This window comes from Lacerta agilis, chromosome 4 (assembly GCF_009819535.1).
Source record: "Lacerta agilis isolate rLacAgi1 chromosome 4, rLacAgi1.pri, whole genome shotgun sequence".
Classification (NCBI taxonomy): Eukaryota; Metazoa; Chordata; class Lepidosauria; order Squamata; family Lacertidae; genus Lacerta; species Lacerta agilis.
In genome coordinates, this window is record NC_046315.1 from 20594088 (window position 1) to 20619418 (window position 25331).

The following is a 25331-nucleotide window of genomic DNA, read 5'->3' on the forward strand; positions in this document are numbered from 1 at the left end:
GGATGTTTTGTTAAAAGTAAATTATCTGTGCAATTTATAGGCTATAATGATATTTGTTAGCCAGTGAACTGTATCCAATTTGTGCAGGTATCTGTAACAGCCTTTGCCACAGAGCAAATTAGCAATACTCTGGTTATTTTTGTATTTGGGGACGGGCCAATTTACAATGTAATATTTATAGTACAATTAGATATATTTAAAAGAGTTAAAACAATAGAGAAGGTCTGATATGCAGTGGAAAGGCGTTGCAAAGGGGTAGATGGCACCACACTAGAAAATCTAGAATAATTTCGGTAATATCAGAGACATGTTAGAAAGTTTCATCATTGTTTGAAGTCCAGTGTACAGGAGTTCATACAGCAACAAATGTTAGTAATGGCATTTAAGGTAATTTGTGTGTTGTTTATGCAGGAGGCATAAATATCCCTTCTGATCAACCTATCACCAAGCTAAAGAATCTAGACAATGTTGTTGTACCCACCATGGAAATCAAGGTAAATGAAACTGGTTTATCTCAGTAATAATCCTTACATAGTCAATATTAGCAGGGATTAATGCATCTGGGACAGACTATCAGAGAAAATGTAAAAGGTTGCACATGTTTCATTCTAGCAGACAGAGAAATGGCTATCAGTATTGTAGTGAACACGATACAGCATCGCCTAAATGTATTTATGATTTTAGGTGGATCCAAGTGGGAAGTATGAAAATTTGGTTACAATAAGGTCATTCAAGCCAGAATTTCGCTTAGCAGGAGGCGTTAATCTACCCAAAATTATAGACTGTGTTGGATCAGATGGGAAAGAGAGGAGGCAACTTGTCAAGGTAAGTTCTGTGTGTTGCACGTGCTAGAGAGGTGTCTTTTTTCATTTAAAAACTATGAGACTTGTAAGTTGAATGTAGAATATTGGGTTTTTAACTCTTATGCCATGTTCTGTGGTGTCAACCTTTCCTTTGGTGGAAGTTGATACATTTTATTTCTCTGTATTGTGGTTGAAGATACTGAGCTGCTGTGAAGTAAAACTGGGAAATTTATAAGCACCTGATGCAGGGTGAATGGAAATATGTTCTTACACATTTCTAAATATATATTTACTTATTTACTAAATGTACAATGTATTTCAAAACTTCCGAGCGATCCCAGAAGACAAAGTATACAGTGATGCCTCGCAAGACGAAATTAATTCGTTCCGCGAGTCGTTTCGTATTGTGAAAATTTCGTCTTGCAAAGCACGACCATAGAAAAATTCGTCTTGCGAGTCACCTAAAAAACTGCAAAACCCTTTCTTCTAGCGAGTTTTTCGTTGCGCAAGGCATTTGTCTTACAAGGTACCACTGTAAAGCGACAGTACTACCCAATTGTTTGGATACTTTTCCTGTTGCTTAAGTCTACAATACTTAGCATACTTGTTTGGGATAAAAGTTTCCCTCACTTCCAAATAAATATACATAACTTAAGGTTGTTGCAGTGTTCAGCTGATACCATTTCTATACCATTGCCTTTTTTTGTAACTCTTAAAGGGCCGTGATGACCTGAGACAGGATGCTGTCATGCAGCAGGTTTTCCAGATGTGCAATGCTCTGCTTCAGCAAAATACTGAAACCAGAAAGAGGAAATTGACTATCCGCAGATATAAGGCAAGTTTTGCTCTTGTTCCATCAAAGTAGCCTGTTGCAGACATGATGTGGGTTCACAAAGCAAATGAAGCTTCCTTTATATAGATAATTACTGAATTTAGCCCTGAACGTGGCACTTAGGACTTACTACTCGAGATTTTTTAAGCTGGAGGTGACAGGAATTGAATCTAGGGCCTTCTACATGCACTGCACATGCTCTGCCGCTGAGCTCCCATCCTTCATCTCCAACATATCAAGACAGAACATTGCTTCATCTAGCTCAGTATGGCAGTGTCTCTCTAGGGACTCAGGCAAAGTTTTTCCACAGCAGCTACTACCTGAGATCCTGCTGAATGTTGGAACTTCTGCACACAAACCCTGTTGCTCTCACAACATCTCCTCTCCTTGCCAAACTAGTTTGAAAACTGAGAGCTAGTGTTATAAATACATGCTTGCTCTCTTGAGGGATTTTATTTCACTTTCCACAGGGCATTTTCCAATGTAAACTAGAGATTGTACCCATGATTCCAAAATGGGTTTTCAAACTAAGGTTACAAAGGAATCTGATTTGAATTAGCACTGGTTAATCATGACAGTTAATATGTCTGCTTATTCCTTAGGTGATTCCCCTTTCACAGAGAAGCGGTGTCTTAGAGTGGTGCACAGGAACAATTCCTCTGGGTGAATTCCTCATCAATACTGACAGCAGTGCTCACAAACGATATAGGCCAAAGGACTATAGTAGCTTAGATTGCCAAAAGAAAATGATGGTGAGTCAGAAGCATGATATGCTGCATCTTCCCAAGCATGATATGCTGCGTCTAGTGGTATATTCCTTATTTTTGATTAAGGCTATGAACACCCACCATGTGTCCACAAAATCATCTGTTCTCATCACACCACCCACCCATACAGTCTGTTTTGATGTATTCACATCTGTAAGAAGACAAATCCCACAAAGCCCGGTTCTTGGCTGGGAAGGGCGGGGTATAAATAAATATTATTATTGTTGTTGTTATTATTATTATTATTATTACTTTCCCCAATAACCTTTCATCATGAATGGGGAGTGGGCTTGCCAGTGATAGGATATTGCCAACTTTACAGCTGCCACAAAAAAGAGGATAAAATTCTTACAGGATTTTATGGCCTAGCTACGTCACAGCACATTTCACCAGGTCTTTCGTCTACCCCACTTTAATTATTTATCAAATTTGTATACCGCCCTTCAACATTAAAATAAAAGATAAAAGCACAAAATACATTTTAAAGAAATCAAAAACAAAACATCCACAAACCAATAACTGCCTTCCCACACACTGTCCACTAATGCCCCACTGTCCAAAATTCGGTGAATCTACCTTCACCAAAACTACAGGTTAGATACTTTAGTTTCAGCAGAAGCAACTTTTGACAGGAGAATTCTACAGATTCTATCTTCTTCCTATATTCCAATACTGGCACTACCCACCCTACATGACCTAGCTAGATAGAGAGCATCCCATCCATGGATGGTATCCTCCTTAATGCCATCCAGAGAAAGGAAGCTTGGGTACTTTATGTGAAAGGGGTGAAAGAGGCATCCAGACCTTTCCCCGCTGCCAGCATTCAACCTTCATGCACATACACGAGAGACAGCCAGAGCTTCAATTTTCTTAGTCTATACTGGACATTGTTCCAAGGGAATAACTTCGGTTTCACAAGCCTAGACCCCCTACATTAGGGGACATTTCAACTCCTCCGATCTTTCTCTACTTGCGTACTGTGTAGATGGAAACCGGGGAGGGACCTCCAGGACGGGTCATCTACAGAAGCTTATCTTATGGTTGCGTATGCCTTTCCTGGTGGAAGAAGGGCTTCACCCATTCATGGATGGATCCCCCATTCATTCCTCCAGAGGAAGTGCATTCATAGTAAAGCATCCAGGCTTCCCTTCTCCCATTTAATTATGATAGCTTTGTGAGGTCGGTTCAGGTGAGAGATAATATCTGACCCAGAACTTCATAGGTTGGACAGGGATTTGAGCCTTTATCTCCCCCACCCTTAAGCCAGCCCTCTGTCCACTTTGCCACACTTAACTTCAGTTTTGCCCAATTGTTGCACATCTATTGGTACTTTGAGGGGCAGGTGTTTCATAAAGGTTATGTGTTGTGCTCTCACTGCAAGTACAGCTGTACATAAGCAACAAATGTATTTTTCACACCCATCTTTAAATTGTTTATGGTTTACTTTGAAGGATGCCCAAAGGAAAAATTATGAGGAGAAATATAACGTCTTTATGGATGTATGTCAGAATTTTCAACCTGTATTTCGTTATTTCTGCATGGAAAAATTTCTTGATCCAGCAGTGTGGTTTGAGAAACGGCTGGCGTATATTCGCAGTGTTGCTACTTCATCAATAGGTACTGTAAAAATATGGCTTGTTTTTGACACACTTCAATAATAATTTTATAACTATGAAGACAAATGGAAAAATAGTGTTTTGTTTCAACTTAATCTATTTAATAACTAAAATGTAATGACTCTTGTGGTTTTGTCCTCTCCTTCTAAGGTGCTCCATGAGCTTTAGATGATAGTACATAGACTTTGATCACAGAGGATGTTTTAATTGTTGGGGCTGATAGTTTTGGAGCAGTTAGAGGACTGCTTTCTTTTCTATAGGTATTTTCATTCAGGTGTATAGTTGATTGGGAATGAAATGCCAATGTTACTGATTTGCTTTGTTGAATTAACTGAGTCACCTCCCACTTGCTTTGGCATCTTCAAAATGCACCCATGTGTGAAAGTTTACTGAGATTTAATCCATTTAATAATTAAAAAGTAAACTGTCATTAAAAATGGCATGGTTTATGCTGCCTAAAAGTGTACAGTAGTTGCTTTAAACATAAGATGGCAGAGCATGTGTACTGGCACTGTGACATAGCACTACATGGGATTTATTTGTGCGAGGGAGAAAGAGAGGGAGCTGCACTCAGGTGTATTTTCTATCCTTAGGCATGTTCCCAAGCATTTCAATCCTCCCACCAGTTCTTTGTTTCTCTTGAAAAACCATTGCTGAAGATTAGGGGACCTTCCAGAGTAGCGCTTAATGCAACATGGTAGACTGTGGTGGAAAAGGAGAATAGACCTTCTCAGAACCTTGCAAGCAAGGAAAACCTGTTGGGCAGGGAATAAATAAATGGAGAGAGAAGCCATGAGTTACATGTATAAAGGGGGAAATGAAATTAAATGTAGGCAAGTGCTTCTGGGTTCATTTTGAGACTTCCTTCTTTCAGTTGGCTACATACTTGGTCTTGGAGACAGACATGTGCAGAATATTCTGTTAGATGAGCAAACTGCAGAACTCGTGCACATTGATTTAGGTATGTATAAACACAAAGGATCATATATTATTCCTTTGTGTATATATAACCCTTTTTAAAAATGTTTCATTTCTCTCCTCCTCTGTCAGGTGTTGCTTTTGAGCAGGGCAAAATCCTTCCTACCCCAGAGACCATACCTTTCAGGCTAACAAGAGATATAGTGGATGGAATGGGCATCACTGGTGTAGAAGGAGTCTTCAGGAGGTATAGTATATAACTGCAGTTGCTTCTTAAGCATTTCACTGTTAAAGTTACAATAGAATTCCACCAGCTCAGCTTTTTGAACAACCATGTAGTGTAAACCAGTGAAGACCATGTTTGTTACATTTTTATTTGTGGCCCAATGAGAGCCAGTAAGAAACTGTGCCAATAGCTATAAAAACAAAAAAAAAACAAAAACAAAAATGCTGTCATATATTGAAACTATTAGTGGAAAATAATTTAGAAAACTGTTCTGAAAATATCTTCTAGATGCTGTGAAAAAACTATGGTGGTTATGAGAAACTCCCAGGAAGCTTTGCTTACTATTGTAGAGGTAAGCCTTTTTTGTGGCTGTCGATGAAAAGCTGAAAGGTATTGCAGTAGACGCTTGGGTTGCGAACGTGATCCATGCAGGAGGCACATTCACAACCCGCAGCACCGCTTCTGCCCATGTGTGAAGCGCGATTTAGTGCTTCTGCGCATGCACAAGCACCGAAACCCAGGAGTAACATGTTCCGGTACTTCCGGGTTCGGCGCAAGCGCAACCCAAAAAAACATAACCCGCAGTGTTCGCAACATGAGGTATGACTGTAGTTGTATTTAAAAACTTTCATAAACTTCTTTGGCTTTTAGACTGTGGAAACTCCTATTGCAAAAGTTTGCTTCAACATTCTTACCTGTTAGGCACCCCCAAAAGTTCATAAATATTTTAAGCAGTTATAAGTTGTCAAAGGAGATTTACTGAAATATTGTAATGTAACTCTGGACTTTTTCTGTTGCAAGGGAGCAGAATGTTTTAAGGAAGGAAAAGATGTTAGACTGACATATGAGCCCATTTGAACACACAACTGAAATATGTAAATTTGAGGGCATGATCAAGCCCCATCATATGGCGTGCATGCACACACATCTACATATGAAGGATGGCTTGGGAGTAAGACTCTCAGCATGTAGTACAACAACCCACAAATTACACTGCTTACCAGTTTGTTTCTTAGCTCAGTTTTGAAGTGGTGCAGTTAACCTTTAAAGCCCTAAGCCAGGCATAGGCAAACTTTGCCCTCCAGATGTTTTGGGGCTACAACTCCCATCATCCCTAGCTAACAGGACCATCAGGGATTATGGAAGTTGTAGTCCCAAAACATCTGGAGGGCCGAGTTTGCCTATGCCTGCCCTAAGCAGCCTTAGGACCTTATGCTCTCAGGGAATGTCCATGCATATATGAACCAACCAGAATCCTGAGATAAGCGTTAAAGGCCCTGAATTCTGTCCCACCCTTAGTAAACATTCTAGCAGAGTTGTAGGTTGTTTTCTACCCAGTTTCCATTAGCAACCTAGCCATTGCTGTCTGGAAAAGTTTGTATTCATACTGTGTGTGAAAACAGTCCTACAATTGAAACATTACTGTAGTTCAACCTAGAGGTTACCATTTATCAGGTGGCCACGAACAGTGTAGAGGAAACTCTACAAGGAGTCCAGTATTTCACAAAGCAGTTTCACTGTAGCTGTATTTGCTTTTGTCAGAACACTTATAACTGCCCAATTGCTAAAATAATGGAAATGTTTTATTACCAAGATGGGACCAGATCATAACATTTAATTCACATGCTGAACAACATTGCCAGACTAAAGATTATCCTACAAATATGGAATCTTTTTTTGTCTGCTTTTTTAGGGCATTGAGCTAGCTTCATTTAGATACATATTTTTGCCTTGTTTTACAGGTGCTTCTGTATGACCCACTTTTTGACTGGACCATGAATCCCTTGAAAGCTTTGTATTTGCAGCAAAGGCCAGAGGATGAGACTGACATCAACTCAAGTCTCAATGCTGCTGATCAGGGATGTAACAAAAAAGCAAAGTAAGAAATCACTACCTGGGGTGGAGGTTGTAACTAATATGAGCATCTGCGAGGCTCTGCATCTTATATTTTCTTATATTTTTTATTCTCAACAGTGATAACCAGACGTTTAATAAAGTGGCAGAGCGTGTTCTGATGCGACTTCAGGAGAAGCTTAAAGGTGTGGAAGAGGGGATAGTGCTCAGTGTAGGAGGTCAGGTGAACCTTCTCATACAGCAAGCCATGGACCCAAAGAATCTCAGCCGCCTCTTTCCAGGGTGGAAAGCCTGGGTGTGAAAATGTGGGATTGGTCTTAATGAGTAGAAAATGTTGCTGCATTGCAAGAGAACTTTGTTCCTGCTGTATTTAAAATCATCAGAACTGACAGTGGAATGCACACAGTCCCCTTGTTTTGTTGCTATGCAATGTACTTCACTAAGGGGGCGCCACAACACTGGCAGGAGGCTACAAGTGTGCGCCAACCATGATCACTATCTATGCTAGATAACTATGTAACATTTAGAAGTCCCTCATCTATGGCATATGGAAGGTGCCCATGGCTTTAAACCTGGAGACAAGAAACTGAAATGTTATGCTTTATACATCAGACTTAAAAGCTGACAAGTACATTGCCCAAAACAAGGCTCCATATCAAAATTGGGAAGAAAAATACGGAGAATTAAAAATCATATGCACAGTGTAAATTCATAATAGATTACTGTTATTGATGGCTGAAAAATTCAGTTATTTTTGCTACTCTTAGCTAGCAAAAGCTTACCATGTGAAAAATGATTTTTTTTAAACCTGTTCTCTATCATGGAAATAGTGGCTTTATCCAATATTTTGTGTTCAAACAACATGCATTCAATTTCTAATGGTTGTGTTACTGTTTTAAAAATTTAAGTTACTCTTTCTTTTGTCCCCATCACTGATTATGTAATCCTTGGGAGGGAAAAGCTAAAGGGGCACTATAAATGAATATAAACTTACTAAGTAAGTTTAAGATATATGAAAACATGTATTTACCTTTCAGTAATAGCTTCAGGCATGTGTTTGCCATGTTCACATGGAAGGAAACAATTTGTATATGTACTTGGTATTGCATTCTGTGCTATTGGAGTATTGATTCACTACGATAATAACATCCACCGGATCCTGACAAAAATCTAGTCTGCTGCAGAGCTCAAAAGCTACTGACAAAACTCTTGTATGTGAAATAAAGCTATGCTGTTATAGACAAGTATTAGTCTCCAAAACCTCTTTTACATTTGTCTTGTAAGAGAATATAGTAGTATAGAAAAACAGCAGTAAGCCAAACCATGGTTTAGGACAGTACTCCCGGAGCAGAAGTAGATTGTGACTACTTTACTCTTTTAGTCCTACTGCTATGAGCTGAGCCACAGTGGCATCCATATGGGAGCATGGGGCTGGTCTCCTCCAGACAAACAATGAACTGCTATCCAAGAACAAATATTGGTTATAGGAATAAGGCAAACCATGGGTTAGCTCCACACAGTGCAGCAAGGGTAAGACTGGAGTAAGAGCAAAGCAGTTGCCATCTTTTCTCTGGGCACCTGTGCATCTGCACAACCGTAGTTTGCCTCATCAAAGCAACCATATGTACCCTTGCCTTGGGTTTGTTGATAAAAGAAATGTGTGCCATAAACAAACAAAAGTTGATTTATCATCTTTTGTTACCAGAAATGGCCATTACCAATATTTCAGTGAAGTTACAGCTGTCTCCCATGCTGGAGAATGTGTGGCCGAAACAGTTTGGATACTGTTGGGCACCATAGTGAATCCAGATGGCAGGGCTTATCTGGATGCTTCTGATTTGGCATGATAGTTCCCAAGAGTGAAGAGTAGGCATTGCTTTATGTTTGGATATCAAACAAAATTTTGAATCAAGAAGGCAGGCAAAACCTTCCAAACTCCAATGCTTTTAATATTTGCCATGGAACTAATAAGGCTGTGCAATGTATCAGATTTGACGAAAGGCCAAACCAAATCAGGCTGATTAAGGCATACGGTAGCTGGGCTTTGACACAGTCCGGTCAAGCCAACAACTGCTTGCCCCAGGTCAGGCCAACCTGAGGCAATCCAGGACTTTTGGGATAGAGTGTGAAACAGCAACCCACGGCTGTTTGCAAGCCTGCTAGCTGTAGGGGTCTGTGTCTCTGGGAGGATCCCACATCCTAGATATGATGGTATGCACTGCCACTTTGTGGCTGAAGGCAGGAAGTACAGCCTGCTCCTTGGGCAAAATCCATCACTTTAGTTTGTTTCCTATCTGCCCACAATAGATGAACATGCTAGGGTAGCAGTACTGAAAAGAGCGTGTCTGAGGCCTCAGAGATCCCCAGGACTGGGGGGGGGGGGGCAGGACTAGTTACTTCCCACCCACCCATGTTATCTCAGTGCCAGTGGTTGGACAGTTTCTTGTAATCAGTTATGGCCCAAGAAGCAATGGCAATGGTTGATGCAGGAGTTGGGATTTTATTGTCAAGGTGGCAGTGGCAAGTGAGGCAAGTTTCCAACTATGCAGCAATGGCCGCTAGTTGGCATTGTTGGTGGGTACATCTGAGGCCTGAGACACACCAAGTGGGGACATAGGCAGTGATGTTTCTGGGTGTGTGTGAGATGACTGGGGGGGACCAAGCAGATCTGGGTCAGGTCCCCTGGATTGCAGGGAGTGGGGGGAGGTGGTCCGCTATACTCGGCTCTAAAACAAATGACTACCTGTTCATACATCTCACTGTTTTGGGGGTCCTTAGCATGTCTGGGCAATTCCAGGCACTTTCAGCTAGTAGACGTACAAGTTTAAAACAATATTATCTGCACTTCCGAAAGCAACTCCTTTATTCAATGTGCTTCACCGCAACACTGGAATAAGGTTTGACTTAAAACACTTGGGTTTTGTGTTAATGTGCCAGGACAAATAAGGCTGCGAAATATACAAATACACAGAGATAGCTACTTATCTTTCAACATCCAGGTTGTTTGTTGCTTATCTGTCTCCTGAAGCTTTATTTTCCTGCTGCTGCAGCTGCTGCTTGAAGAGTTGTCAGGTGAGTTTTGCCACTGAAGTATTATCTACAACTGTAAAAGGCGTTTCCTTTGTGCTGACTCTTTATCCAAATTCATTTGTGACTCTACTAGTTGCTTGATGTTGTTTGGTATCTCATTAGATCCCAAAGTGACAATTGGTTTGTCAGTAAACTGGAAACCTAAAGATTAGAATTGAAATTTAAGAAATGCATTTTAAATAACAATTTCAAATGGAATGTTGTGTTCAGAAGTCTATTTGGAGATGATGCTAAACAGCAGTTACTGTAGTATGCTATTAGTTGGGATGTACCCCATTCAAATTTCAACTCTGCTATGAAATTCTGAGTAGCCTTATGTGCATGCACACAAAAGCTCATACCAAGAACAAACTTAGTTGGTCTCTAAGGTGGTACTGGAAGGATTTTTTGATTTTATATTTTGTTTTGAGAATTACTTGAGGTTTAACATGCTGTTAAGATTCCTTGCCTGCTGCCAAGCTCTGCACTTTTTCTGCATTTATACAGAATTGCAGAACAGTCACTCTTGTCTCAGTAGTAATTTGTTGACAATAATGTCAGTTATTACATTTTGAATGATATAACCAAAGCAGAACAGCAAACATAACTAGAAAAAACATGCCTTTTGAACTCGTTAACACCCTTAATTGATACAATGCCACAGAATTCCCTCAAATTCCATACTTCACTTCTTAACTGCGACAGAACTGTTTTCTCTTTACCATATGGCAACAGTGAGGTTACTGAAGATGCAATAAATCTAAGCAACAATTCTCCAAGCAGTGTTCTTTACAGGTCAAGGCACACATTCTTCAATACCTCTGAAATTTAGGCATTAACATGTTTCATAAAATTAAGAGAATGAATTTTAGAGCAACTTGTGAATTGCAGATGCGTGCTGCAATTTCTACTGTGCAAACACTTAATGAAGTGAAGATTCTTGAAGAAAAATGCAAAACAGATTCAAATAATGCATTATACAGTCCGGCTATCACTTAGCTCTCAACAAAAACAATTAGGTTGGTAAGGTGGTAAGTAGAGCTGCTCACACGATTCATGCTACTTCTATCCACAGCCATTCACTTTAGAGAAATACTGCTTTGGTTGTAAATTGACAGGAATAATGTTACTGGCATGCAGGTGGCTGCAACACAGCTATTCTGCCAGCACTGTGTGTCAATTGGGTTTCCCATGCTGGAAAATTACATGGAAATTTGCCAGAGGCAGAGGTCCTTTACCTTGGATGCAGCTGGAAGTCCTGCTTGTTCCAATTTCTTTCCATTCCTTAACATACCTAGGGACAGCAAAGCCCATTCAGTAAAATGGAACAGAGGTTAGCAGAAACATTTTTTTCCCTAGAATGGCTTAATGCTTTGAAATATAGGTAATATGATAAAATGGCACTATGCTGCCATTAACACATAATCCGGATATTTAAAAATAAGAGCAGCCTTTTTGACAATAAATAATTAAGACTTGGAAGAAAAATAAAAGGTCAAATTAAGGATTACTCTTCGTAGTTGAGTGCATTTGTCCATTTCAGCAATTCATCCACTTCCCATTCCATTATGTTATCTATCCCTTCATCCTCCAGAGTGTTGATTAACCCTTCTGCTGCTCTTTGAATTAATACTGTTGCATCTGTGTCCTCAGTTTTAGCTTGCAGGCTTTCGCCAAAGTACCTAGGAAACGAGAGCAGATGTTTTCATTTTACAGAGGGGTAGCAAAAATAACAGTGTGTCCTGTGGTACATCTTAAAGGCTAATGCATTAACTATGGCATCAAATCTTCATATGCATGAAATGCAATTCTAAACTGGCTATCATATACATGAAGGGGAGGGGGGGTTAGAGGGAGATTTCATGCAAAAAGGGCAGACAGTAACAACTGCCGAAAAGCAAAATAATAATTTACAGTGCACCACCAACAAGGCAGTGTTTGTGGCAATGTAAACACCCTGGTAGATTGCTAGTTTTCTGCTACTTTCTGAACATTGAAAGTTCATGTTAATATCTAGAAACCAACAAGAAGAAGTTTAAACTTCTCAGGACACCTTTATATCGGATCCTAAGATGGCCATCCTTGAACAAAGGAACTTTAAAAGGAAGTTCCAGTATGAAACTGCTGAATTAAAATTTATCAGGCAATTCAATTCTGTCACCTGTTGCTTGAATGGAAGGTGCAGATTTTTCTCACTCTACATGAGACATCAAGGCCGGGAGGGTTGTGTTATCACCAGCACTGTCTTGTTAACTGATCACCTTTTGATAAACCAGTGTCTCTTCATTTTGCATGTAGTTTCCCTCTGAGCTCATTTCCCTATGCCTGTTATAAACACTTGCCAATTTAGGATTACACTTCATGCATCTGATGAAGTGGGCTACAGTCCATGAAAATGTATACCATAATAAATGTGTTGGTTTTTAACATGTCACAAATCTCTTACCATTTTTGCATTAACTGTTATGTTCTTAAGTAGAAGTGGCAGTTTAAACTAAGTTGTAACAAGGGTTGCTTTTTTAAAAAAAATGCACACAAATAATAGTGTTTTACAAGCTTATGGATAACCGGTATTTTGCAGTTAGGTTGCGTGCAGCTCATGGTAGGGAGAGACCTTAACCATGAGCCTGGGTTCAGATGACACACTAAACCAAACCTTGTATTGCAAGAAATTACGGTCTTTTATATATATATAATAAATGTTCATAAGTGTTCCAAGCATACAAGGCCACGTGTTTGACCAAATGTTTACCAAATGGGTCTCTGCAAGGAAGGAGGGGTGAGGGATTTAATTGTCCCAGGAATGAAAGAAGATTACCATTTCAAAGGAATGGCCAGGCTACTGAGAAAATTTTTGTGTGATGTATGTGTGATGTATCTGGGGGATGGGCCACATGGGGATTGAAAGCTCCTGCAGATCTACAATTCCCCACGTGCATGGCAAAGTTATTTTTCTGTGTTTGCTTCTTTTCGCTAAAGGCTACCGACTGGCTTTGGTTCTGCAGCACATTTCTAACACAGCACCTCCATTTTTTGCAGTAGGTGCAGTAGCCATACTTGAAGGTGCTTCATCTCTCAAGGGCATGATGCAGTTCAAACATAGCCTGCAGGTCAAACTTAGCCCACTAAACCTTCCCATTTGGCGCACGGTGCCATTTTAGGGCAGCCACACCTACTCACCCTATGTCATACTGGGTAAAGGCTTCGTAAGGAGCAACTGGGAGCTTACAATGAGCTGTCAGTACTTCCTTTGCTGGAGCAAGTTGTGCTTGTACCTGCCCATCAGCTGATTGGCAGTGGGAACACTACTTGCACAGGGAGGCTGAAGCAGTTTCCATTGGATGGAAAGCCCTTTTCCCTCCCCATCTCTGCTTTTCAAACCTCCAAAAAGCAAAGGATCCAAGAGCCAAAAAGGGCTGTGTTGTAAAACCTCTGTGTTGTAAAATCCCCTTGCTGTTCTTTAAATCACTGATTTTCAGAAGTTTAATCGGCAGCACAACAATTGTGGCTTCAAAGTGCATCGCCTGCTGTCTGTTTTTCCATTTCAGGCATTTTCCAATACAGTAAACATGGGTGTTTTATTAAGATCCCAGAAGGCTACCATACTTGGCTGGCAGGATGCTTTGGGCTTGGTGGGGCCGAAATGAGCCAGCAAAAGCGATGGAACTGTTTAACCTATGATTTATAGCAAACTGTGTCTAGTTGGTCAATGAACATAGTGCCTGAAGGAGGAGGCCTTTATCATGACAACTGTATGAATGGTAATAAAATTATTCAGAAGATAAAATTAAAACAGTCCAGTGTTATGTACAGCACTTCAAACTTCAGCGACTCACATTTTTTTCAGCCACTCTATTTTTCTTCTTTTTCTTTTTCTTTCTACAACTTGTTTCTTTTGCACCTTGCAGTAGTGGAATTCCTTTATTTGGATATTGTCTTTAGCAGTTAAGGGGTCCATATCCTTCCAAAACTGAAACACATTTTTTCACAAACTGTTACAAATGCGTAATAATTTTCTGACCCTTGTCAATGCTAACCTCCTTCCTTCTCCATTTATGCCATTGTCTCTGTATGAATTTCCTGGTCACACACAGCTCTGCAGAGGATATTGCTGTTCCTGCACAGCCACCAAAACTTAACTTCCTTGTCTCTGTCCCTCTTGTTTTGTAGGGAAGCAAAATAAAAATAAAATCAATGTGCTTCAGTTCTTGCCCATGCTCCACTTAACTGACAGCTGCTTGCAAGGGCAAAGGAACATCAGAGAATGGTTGCGTTTGTTGTAAGAGGATGGAGGATGCTACCCCAGAGTTCTGGTAGTCTCTTGACTCCAGAAAGATGCATGCTGCCTGGTAAAACATGGGAACCAAGAGCTCAGACACGCAGGGCAAAAAACAGTTGGCATTTGCTGACATCGATTCATACTGACATCCTCCTCAGGCATGCATACCAGCACAAGAACTCCAATACATGGAAATGTATTCTCCCCCCACCCCTCCCCACCCGCCTGCTCTTGCCTACAACTTAATTAAGACATCCCAGGCACTTCCTAATTTGGTGCTCTTAGAGTTCCCAGGAAGCAAGCAGCTTACTAATAGCAGCCTTGCTACTAACTTTCAAGCATCTCTTTGAAGGTCTTTTTATGTTGACATGTCTATGCAGCTGTTTCTTGGTTAGCCAGTCATTTTAATGATGGCTTTTCCCTACAATTGTTTCTATGGTGTTTTATGTTTCATTATACTTTTATATACGGTTGTACATTGCTTTGATGTTTTGTATGGGTTGGCAGTATGTAAATAAATAAAAGCACTGCTGCTGCCAGTGCCACATTAGAATCTGTTAGCGTACATACGTGTGGTACCCTATTTGCACTCCATATTCTGTTGAACTCACTACTAGCTGCAGGAAACTCAAATCCGAATGGTATACTCACTTGTACTTCCTTGTGATACTCTAGGGCACTCTCCTAGAGCTTTCTCCCTTTATTCTCCTTCTTATTAATTAAAATTGTATATATACCCATAGGTCTCAGGTCGGTTCACAACATAAAGGTTTCAATATAAAAGCACAAAATACGTAATAAAAATAATTAAAACAATAAGCAATTCTAATGTATACAAACTAATAAAAAAATGCACTCCCCAACAAAAGTCCCCAAGCAATCCCTAGCCCACAAATATAAAAATCCAAATTGACATTTTAAAACAATTTAGATAAAATAAATAAAACAACACCAACCCAAGTTAAAACCCCATCCCCAGTTAGAACAGTAATTTTAGCACCCCTTTTGCTTGGCTCTCCTCCTTAGCTAACTGGAATTTCCAGAACATGAGAAGAGCCCATCTAGTCCAGCATCCTGATCCCATAGGGGACAACCAGGGAAGCTCGTGGGAAGTCCACAATCAGAACCTGAATGTCACAGCCTGATTAGTGATAATAATAAAATAATAATAATAATAATAATAATAATAATTGTTTATTATTATTTATACCCCAGTCACTCTGGGCGGCTCCCAACAAAATATTTAAAAAGAATAAACCATCAAACATTAAAAACCTCCCTAAACAGGGCTGCCTTCAGATGTCTTCTAAAAGTCAGATAGTTGTTTTTCCTTGACATCTGATGGGAGGGTGTTCCACAGGGTGGGCGTCACTACCGAGAAGGCCCTCTGCCTGGTTCCCTGTATCCTTACTTCTTGCAGTGAGTGAACTGCCAGAAGGCCCTTGAAGCTGGACCTCAGTGTCCGGGCTGAACAATGGGGGGTGGAGAGGCTCCTTCGGGTATATTAGCACCACCAGGCACCTTGTCATGTCCTACAAATTAGCTCTGCTGGCATTTGAGAATGACACAGCCGATGAAAATGCTTTTATTTTATTACCCTGTTGGAAAGGAGTCGCCAGCCATTATTCTCTATGCGTTGGTACCAGTCCCTGCGATCGTCAAAACCTGCTTCCTGGAACCTTCGTCGTGGCCTTGACTTGGATGCTAGCTTTGCGTAGTCTTTGGGACTGTTTGCACACAGATCCACAACAGGTCTGTGGGTAAATATCTTGTAATATATGCATGGAGGAAACTTCACCTGCAGAGATATTCAATATTAAAATGAGAAACTTGATTATTGACTACTGCACTTTAAAAAAAGTGTTATTGTTATTATTTTTTAATTCTCTATTGGTTGTAGTAAATGGCCCTTAATTTTAGTTCCTCTCAGAACTGGAAGCAGACTGGATTCTGTATTTCCCTAAAACTTACATTTAGGGCCTATGAAGGAACTCATTATCATTTGCATTTTACAGACTGGAGAACAGAAAGCAATTTTTACAGGTACTGTATTTAATTCAAATGAGCAGAAATAACATGTAGGACTCGTCTTCCCAGGTCGACCATTTAATTGCTAGGCTAAAATCCTTCTCCCTGATGTATTACTGTAGCTTTCCATGTACAGTAAGGGGGGGGGGAGTATTTGATCCCCTGCTAAATTTGCCAATTTGCCCTCTGACGACGAAATGACCAGTCCATAATTTTAATGGTAGGTTTATTGTACCTGTGAGAGACAGAATAACAACAGGAAAACCCCAAGAAACCCAGAAGACAAAAGTCAGAGATTGACAGCAATCTTCCTAGGGCCACATGCCCATGGTGGGCAGAGCAATGAACCACAAATTTTATCTTTGTGCAGGAGACTAATTGCTACACATACCGGTACTCCCATACTCCTCTCCATCCAGACAAGCTAGGGGCATTAGCAGAGTTCAAGAATACATTCCAGGCAGGTGAAAACACTGGAGGAGTCATGCAAAACAAGCTTGGGGAGAAATGGGGTGACCCAGGGAGAGTTCTGATTGCCAAGCAGAGAGGTCTGGAATACCGCATTTGGTTCCTGAGCCTGAGATGCCCCACCCCTAATCTAAGTTATACTTACACCACCAAGTCTGAATCTTATATGAATCCCTGCTGCCGCATCTATAAATCCTGCCTGTAACCAAAGGAAAATAATTATGGCATCTTGTTTGTTATGAGACCCTTGGAGAACAGATACCGTATGTCTAATCTCTTTGGGTTGCAGACTATTGTTTCGCTCCCCATTTCTCTTGATTACTGCTTTGCTTTGTTGCTGTTGCTGTTCTAGCCAGTTAATAGTAATTATTTGCAAACCTAGTTTATAGCACATTAAGGAGCTGCAATCCTATACCTAATTACCTGCAGAAATTTGGCTGGAACCATTAATGTGAAATTATATAAACTGACTTCTTCATGGAGATCTCAAAACTATGGCTAGCAAGATGAGGCAGGAAAAAAAGGAGGACAGGCAAGTAGGCAAACAGGTTTTAAAATATTGATTTGCAAAACTCATTTTCAGTACACTAAGGCTGCAATTCTGTACCTACATACCTGGAGGTAAGCTCCACTGAACATACAAAGATTCAGAGAATCAAAGAATTGTAGAGCTGGAAGAGAAGGCATTCGGTCCAACCCCCTGCAGTGCAGGAATACATATAGGATACATATAGCAATACATATAGGATTGTGATGTTAAAGCACATTAAATGTGTCTACTGGAGTTAAAGCTGGGTGTTTCATAGTAATAGACACAGTTAATTATTGGTATTATAATTTACTGCCAACAGGTCTACAGTATGTAGCTCTCTAAAACGTCTCGAGTAGTCAGCCTGTTTAATAATTGCTATGTATTGCTTTTAAGTATTTTTATGTTGTTGTACACACACCACACACCCCAAAGTTTTGCAAGAGGGCAGTGTATAAATACTATTATGCATGAAAAATAGATAAATAAATAATATTTGATAGACAGAAGTGAAACAGTGAAGTTAAAACAGTGATCCTCTTCAATCTAACCCTCACCTCTTTAGGATCAATGAACCTCATCAGATGGTAAGGTTCCCCGCATATTCTAAAGGAAATTAGTTCTTTGTAGTAGTCAAACACACCGACATCCTGGCCACAAGAGATAAATACAGTTGTTATTGTGGGAAGCTGCCCAGAGTAACTGTGGCAACCCAGTCAGATGGGCGGGATACAAAAAATATATTATTATGGTTATTATTACTACCACCACCACCATTATAGTCTGTGAATAATTATTGATTTTTTAAAAATAGGTTCAAAGGCCAATACATTTTGCCAAGAGATTGCAGAATCTTCCTCTCCCCTGGCTTTAAAAGAATCAAGTAGCTTTCTCTGTTCCAAACAGCTTAAGGAAGGACTGGGACTCCTTAGCAGAGCACACTCTCTGCATGCAGACAGTCTCAAAAAATTCAATCCCTGGCATCTCCGGGTAAGGCTGAGAAAGATCACTGTCTGAATGCCCCTGGGGAGCTGCTGTGCAGACTTACCGGTAACACTGAGCTAGATGGATAAATGGTCTGACTCAATCAATATGGCAGTCTCCAAGGCTGCAGATGATGGGGGAGGGGCAGAATCCACCTGCGCCCCTGGAGAACTGCTGCTAGCCAGAGCAGACAAGACTGGTGTAAATGGTCTCAAGTTTCGCACTGGACAACTGGTTCAAGAACACCTTGTTCAATGCTTTTTCTGAAAAGATCAGGGATGAACTTCAGGTTACAAGAGGCAATGGCAACCCTAAGGGTATTTTACCATTGACTAGTGCCTCTTTGTGACATATATTTATTTATAGGCAGTCACACAGACAGACACTCTCATCCAAGTATAGATGACTTTTATTTGGAGGAACTTGTAATCATATTTGGTTTTCCCTTCTCAGTGCTTCATCTTGCCCCAATTATTGTGGCTTGTTCCTTTTCCTTTTGTGGTTTCTCCCCACCTTATGCTTTGCTCTGTAAAACTATCACTAGAGGGTTTTTCTCCTGAGTTGCAGTACAGGCAGCTCCCAATTTATGTGGGGGTGACATTCCAAGGCACTGTGCGTTTAAGTGAAATTGTGTTTATTTGAAACACCTTTGAAAAAGTCTGCAAACACCCCCATTCTGCCCTGCCCCATTCCAGCCAGTTTTGTAACATTTTTGTATGATTTGGGGGTCACTACAGAGGAATGGAAGCTTCCTTTCTGGAACTCAGATCAGCTGGGGTGCTTATTTGATGTCTCTGGGACCATGATAAGAGAGGAAGGACTAAGACTCTTCTCCCTCCCCACAGCTCTAATTCTCCTCAAAAAGCCCATCGGGTGCTATTTCTATTTCAAAAATGACATGTTAATTGCTTTCATATAGTAGGCTATAAAATAAGGCAGGGATGGGAAACCTTTGGCCCTCCAGATGTCACTGAACTTCAAACTTCCATCAGAGCCAGCCCACCCATGAGGCAGCGAGAAGCGCCCGCTTCAGGTGGTGATAGTGCCAGAGGCATTGCCCCACCCACTTCCAGAGCACATCATTGCTGCTTGTCTTCTCTGCCCATGCCATGAGGTAGAGAAGACGAGCAGCCACACCTAGCAAAACACTGCTTCTCGGCAGCGGGAAGCTCTTGCTATTGCCGAGAAGGGGTGGAGGCGCAACAGTGAGGTGGGGCAGGGAGCAGCACATTCCCATTTCGCCTCAGGTGGCAAAATGGGATGGGTCGCCTCAGACTCCCATCACTCAAGACTGGCTATGCTTGCTGCTGATGAAAGGAGTTCTAGTTCAGCAGCATCTGGAGGGCCAAAGGTTCCCCACACCTTGTATATGGTAATAATTTGACCCCCAGGTACAGGAATACCAGGCTGACAAGTGCAGTCCATGTGCTACATCACCAATAAGGTTATTATTTCATTTTAATTAATTGATTTTTTTTTAATCCTGCCTTTTCCCCAGACCGGGACTCAAGGTGGCTTACAGATAAAAATACAGATAAATATTTACCACTGTTCTTTGGAGTTACAACGTTGATTATAAATGTTGTCTAAATTGGGAAATCTGGGGCTCCCGCTATCACTTTGTGGGTGGATATTGGACTTTCTGTCAGATCGCCCCCAGAGGGTTCGGCTGGGCCCTTATACCTCTAATATGCTTAGGACTAACACAGGAACACCACAGGGATGTGTGCTTAGTCCACTCCTTTATACTCTCTACACGTATGATTGTGTCGCTGCTCACCCTAGTAATAGGGCTGTCAAATTTGCAGATGACACAATCGTGATCGGGCTCATCTCTGATAAGGAGGGTGAAACGGACTATAGAGATGAGGTGGAGCAGCTGACAGTGGTGCAGAGTTAATAACTTGCTCATAAATACAAACAAAACAAAGGAGCTTGCGGTGGACTTCAGGAGACAGAAGAATGATGTCCAGCCACTTTTGATTGATGGAATCTGTGTGGAGAGGGTAACAATGTTCAGATTTCTGGGCATTGAGTTACAGGAGGATCTGTCCTGGAGTGTCAACACAAGGGGGCTTGTGAAGAAGGCGCAGAAGAGCTTTTTGAGAATTATAAGGAAAAATCATCTTCCACAAAAGCTGCTGCTTGCCTTCTATCACTGTGCCATTGAGAGCGTGCTCACTTATGGTCTATGTGTGTGGTACGGAAGCTGTACTTCTCAGGATAGGATAGGGTTGTGCAGAATTATTAAAACAGCAGAGAGCATTATTGGCTGCTCACTCCCCACCTTAGAAGAAATCTATACCACCAGGTGCCACACAAAAGCACTAGACATATCAAGAGATCCATCACATCCTGGTCACCGTTTCTTCGAGCTCCTGCCATCGGGACGGAGATACAAAACAATGAAGGCGAGAACAAGCCGTCTCAAGTACAGTTTCTTCTCTAGAGCAATTTCGGCCTTAAATGGAAAGTCTGGACTTTGAAGTCATCTTATTTTACATGTTATATTGTATCATATTGTACTGTTTTAATTAGTGTTTTGTAGTTATTTTAAATTTATGTGGAGTGCCTTATCTGAGTGGATAGAGCAACCGAGTAATTTCGTTGTTCCCGCAAGGGGACAATGACAATAAAGATTACCTTACCTTACCTTACCTTACCTTATCCAGTAGTTATAAGCTATGACCTAGAAAACCACAGAAAATTAAAACCAAAACCAAAACCAAAAAATCCTAACTCATGCTAGAGAAACCCCAGAAGCAGATTATTCTGAGGAAATATATAGAAAGTAGCATTTCCAACTTACCAGCCATCTTCTCCAGGCTCTCTGAATAACCCTTGCTGCTTTACTTTTTTTTTCATGTTCCTCACTGAGGTATAATTCTACAACAGCATCCGTTTTAGATGTTGAATGTCTTGAATGTTTCCTTCAAATAATATATTTTAAGATATATCATTCAAAGAATTAGCAATTCATTAGTTTTGCTTTTTTAACTTCCCTCATTAAAAGAAACCTATACAAGATAATTTTGTCTATAACCAGGGTCAAAAATGTCAGTGATGATAACTGGACTTACTATTTTACATTTCATAATTTAGGTGAGATATTGACAAACAAAACTACCACACAAGACTTATATATAGTTTATGCAGAAAACATAGGAAAAAATAAAAGCAAAAGTAGAATGCCCCCTGCGATGAGGGAAACCAGGAGGTAATAAATGCTGGTGGCTTTGAAAAGCATTTTATGCAGGGTGAGTAATATGGAAATAATATGAAGGAAGTCCAGGGGAGGAGGGAGGGAATATGAAAAATTGTTAGAGAAATATTGTTAGAGGATGTATACATGGAAAAACCAATTAAAATATATATATATTTTTAAAAAAGATAAAGAAAAGCATTTTTACAATGGTTTCCATAATAGATAATAACACAATCTAAACTCTTTGTACTTACAAGTTTATTATTTTAACATCCACAGTGATAACAACATACACTCAACTTAAAAATGGCTCGCTTCCATTATATTATGCAAAAGAGATGCACTGGAAGTTAAAGGCTGGGTATTTCATTCTCTGGGTATTTACTCAGGAGTAACTTCCGGTAAATCCAATGGTGCTTACACACTTACCCAGGAGTAAGACCCACAGAATACAAGAGAGATTACATCTGAGTAAAAATGCATAGAATCAGGCTGTTTGTTATCTTTAAGTACAGGCAACTTCCCACCTGCACTCCAGACACATAAGCCCAGCCCAGCCCATTACACCCCTGCCCATTTCCACCCTCTTCTGGGTCTGAAAATGACACTTGTCAGTTGCATGCCAACAAAGTGTGCAGAACGGCTGCTACTTGTATATACTTGTATCTTTCAATTTACAGACTTACCCATGCTTTTGTTGGCTTCTGGATGATTTAATTTCCATTGCAGAAAAATGCTTGGACCTGGATTATCCTATACAAAGAACCAATGGACCAGAACAAGCCAGCAGTAATTTGTTTAAATGAAGATAAAAGTGGCTTCATCAACATGTCTTCTAGATTGTACTGTATTGTAAATGCTTAATAACAGTCACATTTAAATTGGATTGCAGCAATGTACTCTTATCTGTGGAGCTGCCTTTGCAGGTGGTTTGGAAACTTCAACTGGTTAAAAGAAATCTGACAAGATTATTACCCGGGGCCAAAAGATCAGGTCATACTAGTTCAATATTAAGCCGTCTCCATTAGCAACAAGTGTACTTCTGACCTTCATTCAAAGTTATCTCTTTTGGGGTATAAGGGTTGGAATAGCATTGGCACATGATACCTTCCCAAATGTATCTTCTCAAACATTAAGATTAGCTTCAGAGCACTTGCTCTGTATTTTTCTGACACTAGGTAGGAAAACACAAACAATGGGGGGGGGGGTATTTTCAGTGGTGGTGCAAAGACTTTTAAAACATTTTTTGAGAGGCACCTGCATGGCTCCCTCTTTAAGGACTTTTAGGCAGCTGGCGAAGACTATAGGTTTCTTCAAAACTTCAAAGGGGCTTTCCCAGGGAAGAGTAAATCAGGATTTAAAAACGAGTCATGGGTGCTTCCAGAGCGCTGCTATTTAAGGTTGGATTCAATTACATACAGCACTGGCAAATTCAGGTTGTGTAATTATAGAGTTGGTTTGGTATATGGGCCAATGGCCGTAATAAAATTTACTATTACTACTATTACTAGAGTTGGTTTGGCAGTTTTGCACCCCCACCCCCACCCCCACCCCAAAATACCCTGCACTTCCCCAAAAGAGCTTATTTTTTGCTGTAAGGAAAGTGATGGAAATATATACTGGAAGGCAAGGTGGGTGCCGTGCAGATAACACTTGCTGATATGCCAGGTAATCTAACTTCCCCACAAACAGGGAATGCGCCTTCAACAGCAAACAAGTAAGGGCGAATGCCAAAATAAACCACCCGTCTGGAAGAGCCCTTCGTCACCAAGGAGAAGGCCAAAGAAGCCCCACCTGAAAGTTAGGAAGCGTCACCAAACAAAATCACAGAACCTCTCTCTGTGCGCGCGCGCACGTGTGAATGCTCCAAGAAATGCGTGCACAGGTTCTACCATATTCCCGTCCGCGTTTCTGCGCACCCCCGAGTGCAGTGGCGGCGGCTCCCCCCTCCTCGGAGCCTTCCTTCCCCTCGCCCCGCCTCCCGGTCCCTTTTTACCCTTGCTCCCAGAACGAAGCTGCCTTCGTCTCTCCACGTCCCGCTCGCAGGGTGTTTTCCGGTTGCCATAGGAACCCCCGGAGGCTTCTCGGCCTAGTCCCTTCCCCCGCCTGAGGCGAGCCTGGGAGGGGCGCGAAGAGGAGCCCCGGGTGGAAGAGGGGGAGGCCGACGGAGCAACGCGGCTTCGGCCCGGTCTAGCTTCACTGTCGTTGCGAAGGCCGATCCGTCTTCGAAAACCGGCACGATAAATATATGAAAAGAAATTAGCAAGCTTGTTTCTGCCCATGTTAACAAGAGCTATTTTATTATCAGAAATTAGTAGCAGGTGAAGTTGTGTTTGTTTTTTGCAATCACCTGTGAATGGCAACGGAGCAAAGGCTCTAAAAGAGGCCACTGCAAAATTATTATTATTATTATTATTATTATTATTATTATTATTATTATTATTATTCCCGGGGAGTGATTATTTTAACTGATCCTTCAAGGACTTGGGAGGGCGTTGCTTTTGTTTGTTTTTTTAATTTTGGTTGTGTATTTCATGTATTTATATTGCGATTTTATCTTGTGAACACCCCACCCAAGACCTGTGGGTATAGGGCAGTATATACATTTAATAAATAATAACAGTAATAAATATATTGCGGTGAGTTATCCTCAGCCCTCAGGAAAAGGTGGAGTATAAAGCCACACCATAAATAACACATCTCCGAAACTACAAGATCATCTAGCCCAGGTCAATTATAATTACTCCTAGCTAGTTCCAACAGGGAAGAATTAAGGGGCATTAATTCTTAGTTAATTAAGTACAGAGGTTCCCAAATTGGTCAACAGGCTACCAGCGGCCCAGAGCTTCATTCAGCTGGATTGCAACCTGACTGTGGATTTGGAGACGACATATCCATCACACTAAATATTTATATTGATTTTTAATCATATTACTTTTGTTTTTTTATACTTTATTGTATTGATCTACGTTTTGAATTCTCTGGAATTCAATTTGTTGTAAGAAGTAAGACACAATAAAAATACAGTTCAGAAACACAGTGTCTAGCCCAGTGCATTACAATTGCTACAACAGGTACAAAATGTCATTAAGTGGTCCAACAAGTTTTCATGTGGTGTGTGTGTGTGTGTGTGCGCACACGGGGGGGGGGGGGGAAGGCAAGTTTGGGAACTAATGTCCTGGTTAAAGGATTTCTCCTCCTTATAACCAGAGCTTTGAATACGATGTGTTGCATCCTAATGAAGTTAACCAATACTGCACATTATAAAACCCTCACCATCTCCACTGTAGTCTGAATCAATTGTGCAAAATTTGCCATTTAATATGCTTCTGCTGCTCGTATTTATGTATTTTGCTAATTTATATATAGCTTCCATCTCACTAGCCATCCCCACCTCTCCAATTTCCAAGACATATTCACAAGAACAAATAATATCTTCACTTAAAGAGGTTTTCTGGATACTTAATTATGTGGTTGAATTCCAGTAAATTGTCTGAAATAAATCTTGGGTCAGGATGTCACCAGCACTCCATGCATCAGCACTGGTGACCACATGCTTGTGGTGGTAGATGGGCCTCCACCATAAATAGCAACCTCCCAGTCGACACTGACTGGATAGGCGTTTTGGTAATGTAGCTATGACAATGGCACACCCCTCCAAAAGGGTATGAGAGAATGTGATGCTAACAAACAATACAAAGATGAAGATCTACGAGGCTTGCGTGTTGAGCATTCTGCTTTATGGAAGTGAGT

At 40.8% G+C, this 25331-nt stretch overlaps 2 protein-coding genes across 3 annotated transcripts in view; one reads left to right on the forward strand and one right to left on the reverse strand.

Annotated features, from left to right (window-relative positions):
• Positions 1–8260, forward strand: part of ATM (ATM serine/threonine kinase) — a 54845-nt gene extending 46585 nt beyond the window's left edge. For both annotated transcript variants that reach the window (XM_033146243.1, XM_033146244.1), the window contains exons 54-63: positions 412–494; positions 685–825; positions 1522–1638; positions 2238–2387; positions 3854–4019; positions 4893–4979; positions 5069–5183; positions 5451–5514; positions 6905–7041; positions 7137–8260. In XM_033146243.1, the coding sequence (XP_033002134.1) occupies positions 412–494; positions 685–825; positions 1522–1638; positions 2238–2387; positions 3854–4019; positions 4893–4979; positions 5069–5183; positions 5451–5514; positions 6905–7041; positions 7137–7317 (1241 nt within the window). In that variant the 3' untranslated portion in view covers positions 7318–8260. The remainder of the gene's footprint in view (positions 1–411; positions 495–684; positions 826–1521; positions 1639–2237; positions 2388–3853; positions 4020–4892; positions 4980–5068; positions 5184–5450; positions 5515–6904; positions 7042–7136) is intronic.
• Positions 8261–9856: 1596 nt separating this feature from the next.
• On the reverse strand, positions 9857–23726 carry C4H11orf65 (chromosome 4 C11orf65 homolog). The gene is made up of 10 exons (XM_033146245.1): positions 23575–23726; positions 22265–22331; positions 21183–21303; positions 17947–18039; positions 17006–17059; positions 15962–16162; positions 13922–14055; positions 11597–11767; positions 11324–11379; positions 9857–10247 (listed from the first exon to the last, which is right to left on the reverse strand). The coding sequence occupies exons 2-10, from the start codon at positions 22300–22302 to the stop codon at positions 10114–10116; spliced, it is 1002 nt and encodes a 333-aa protein (XP_033002136.1). The 5' UTR covers positions 22303–22331; positions 23575–23726; the 3' UTR covers positions 9857–10113.
• Between the last annotated feature and the right edge of the window lie 1605 nt (positions 23727–25331).

What these genes read in the sequence shown, in the direction of transcription:
- C4H11orf65 (XM_033146245.1), bottom strand. Translation starts at nt 22,302, where the DNA reads ATGGAAATTAAATCATCCAGAAGCCAACAAAAGCATGG. An exon ending in AATGCACTCAACTACGAAGA is followed by an intron (nt 11,380 to 11,596) that starts GTAATCCTTAAT and finishes TGCTGTCCCTAG; the next exon opens with GTATGTTAAGGAATGGAAAG. An exon ending in GACTTCCAGCTGCATCCAAG is followed by an intron (nt 10,248 to 11,323) that starts GTAAAGGACCTC and finishes TCTAATCTTTAG; the next exon opens with GTTTCCAGTTTACTGACAAA.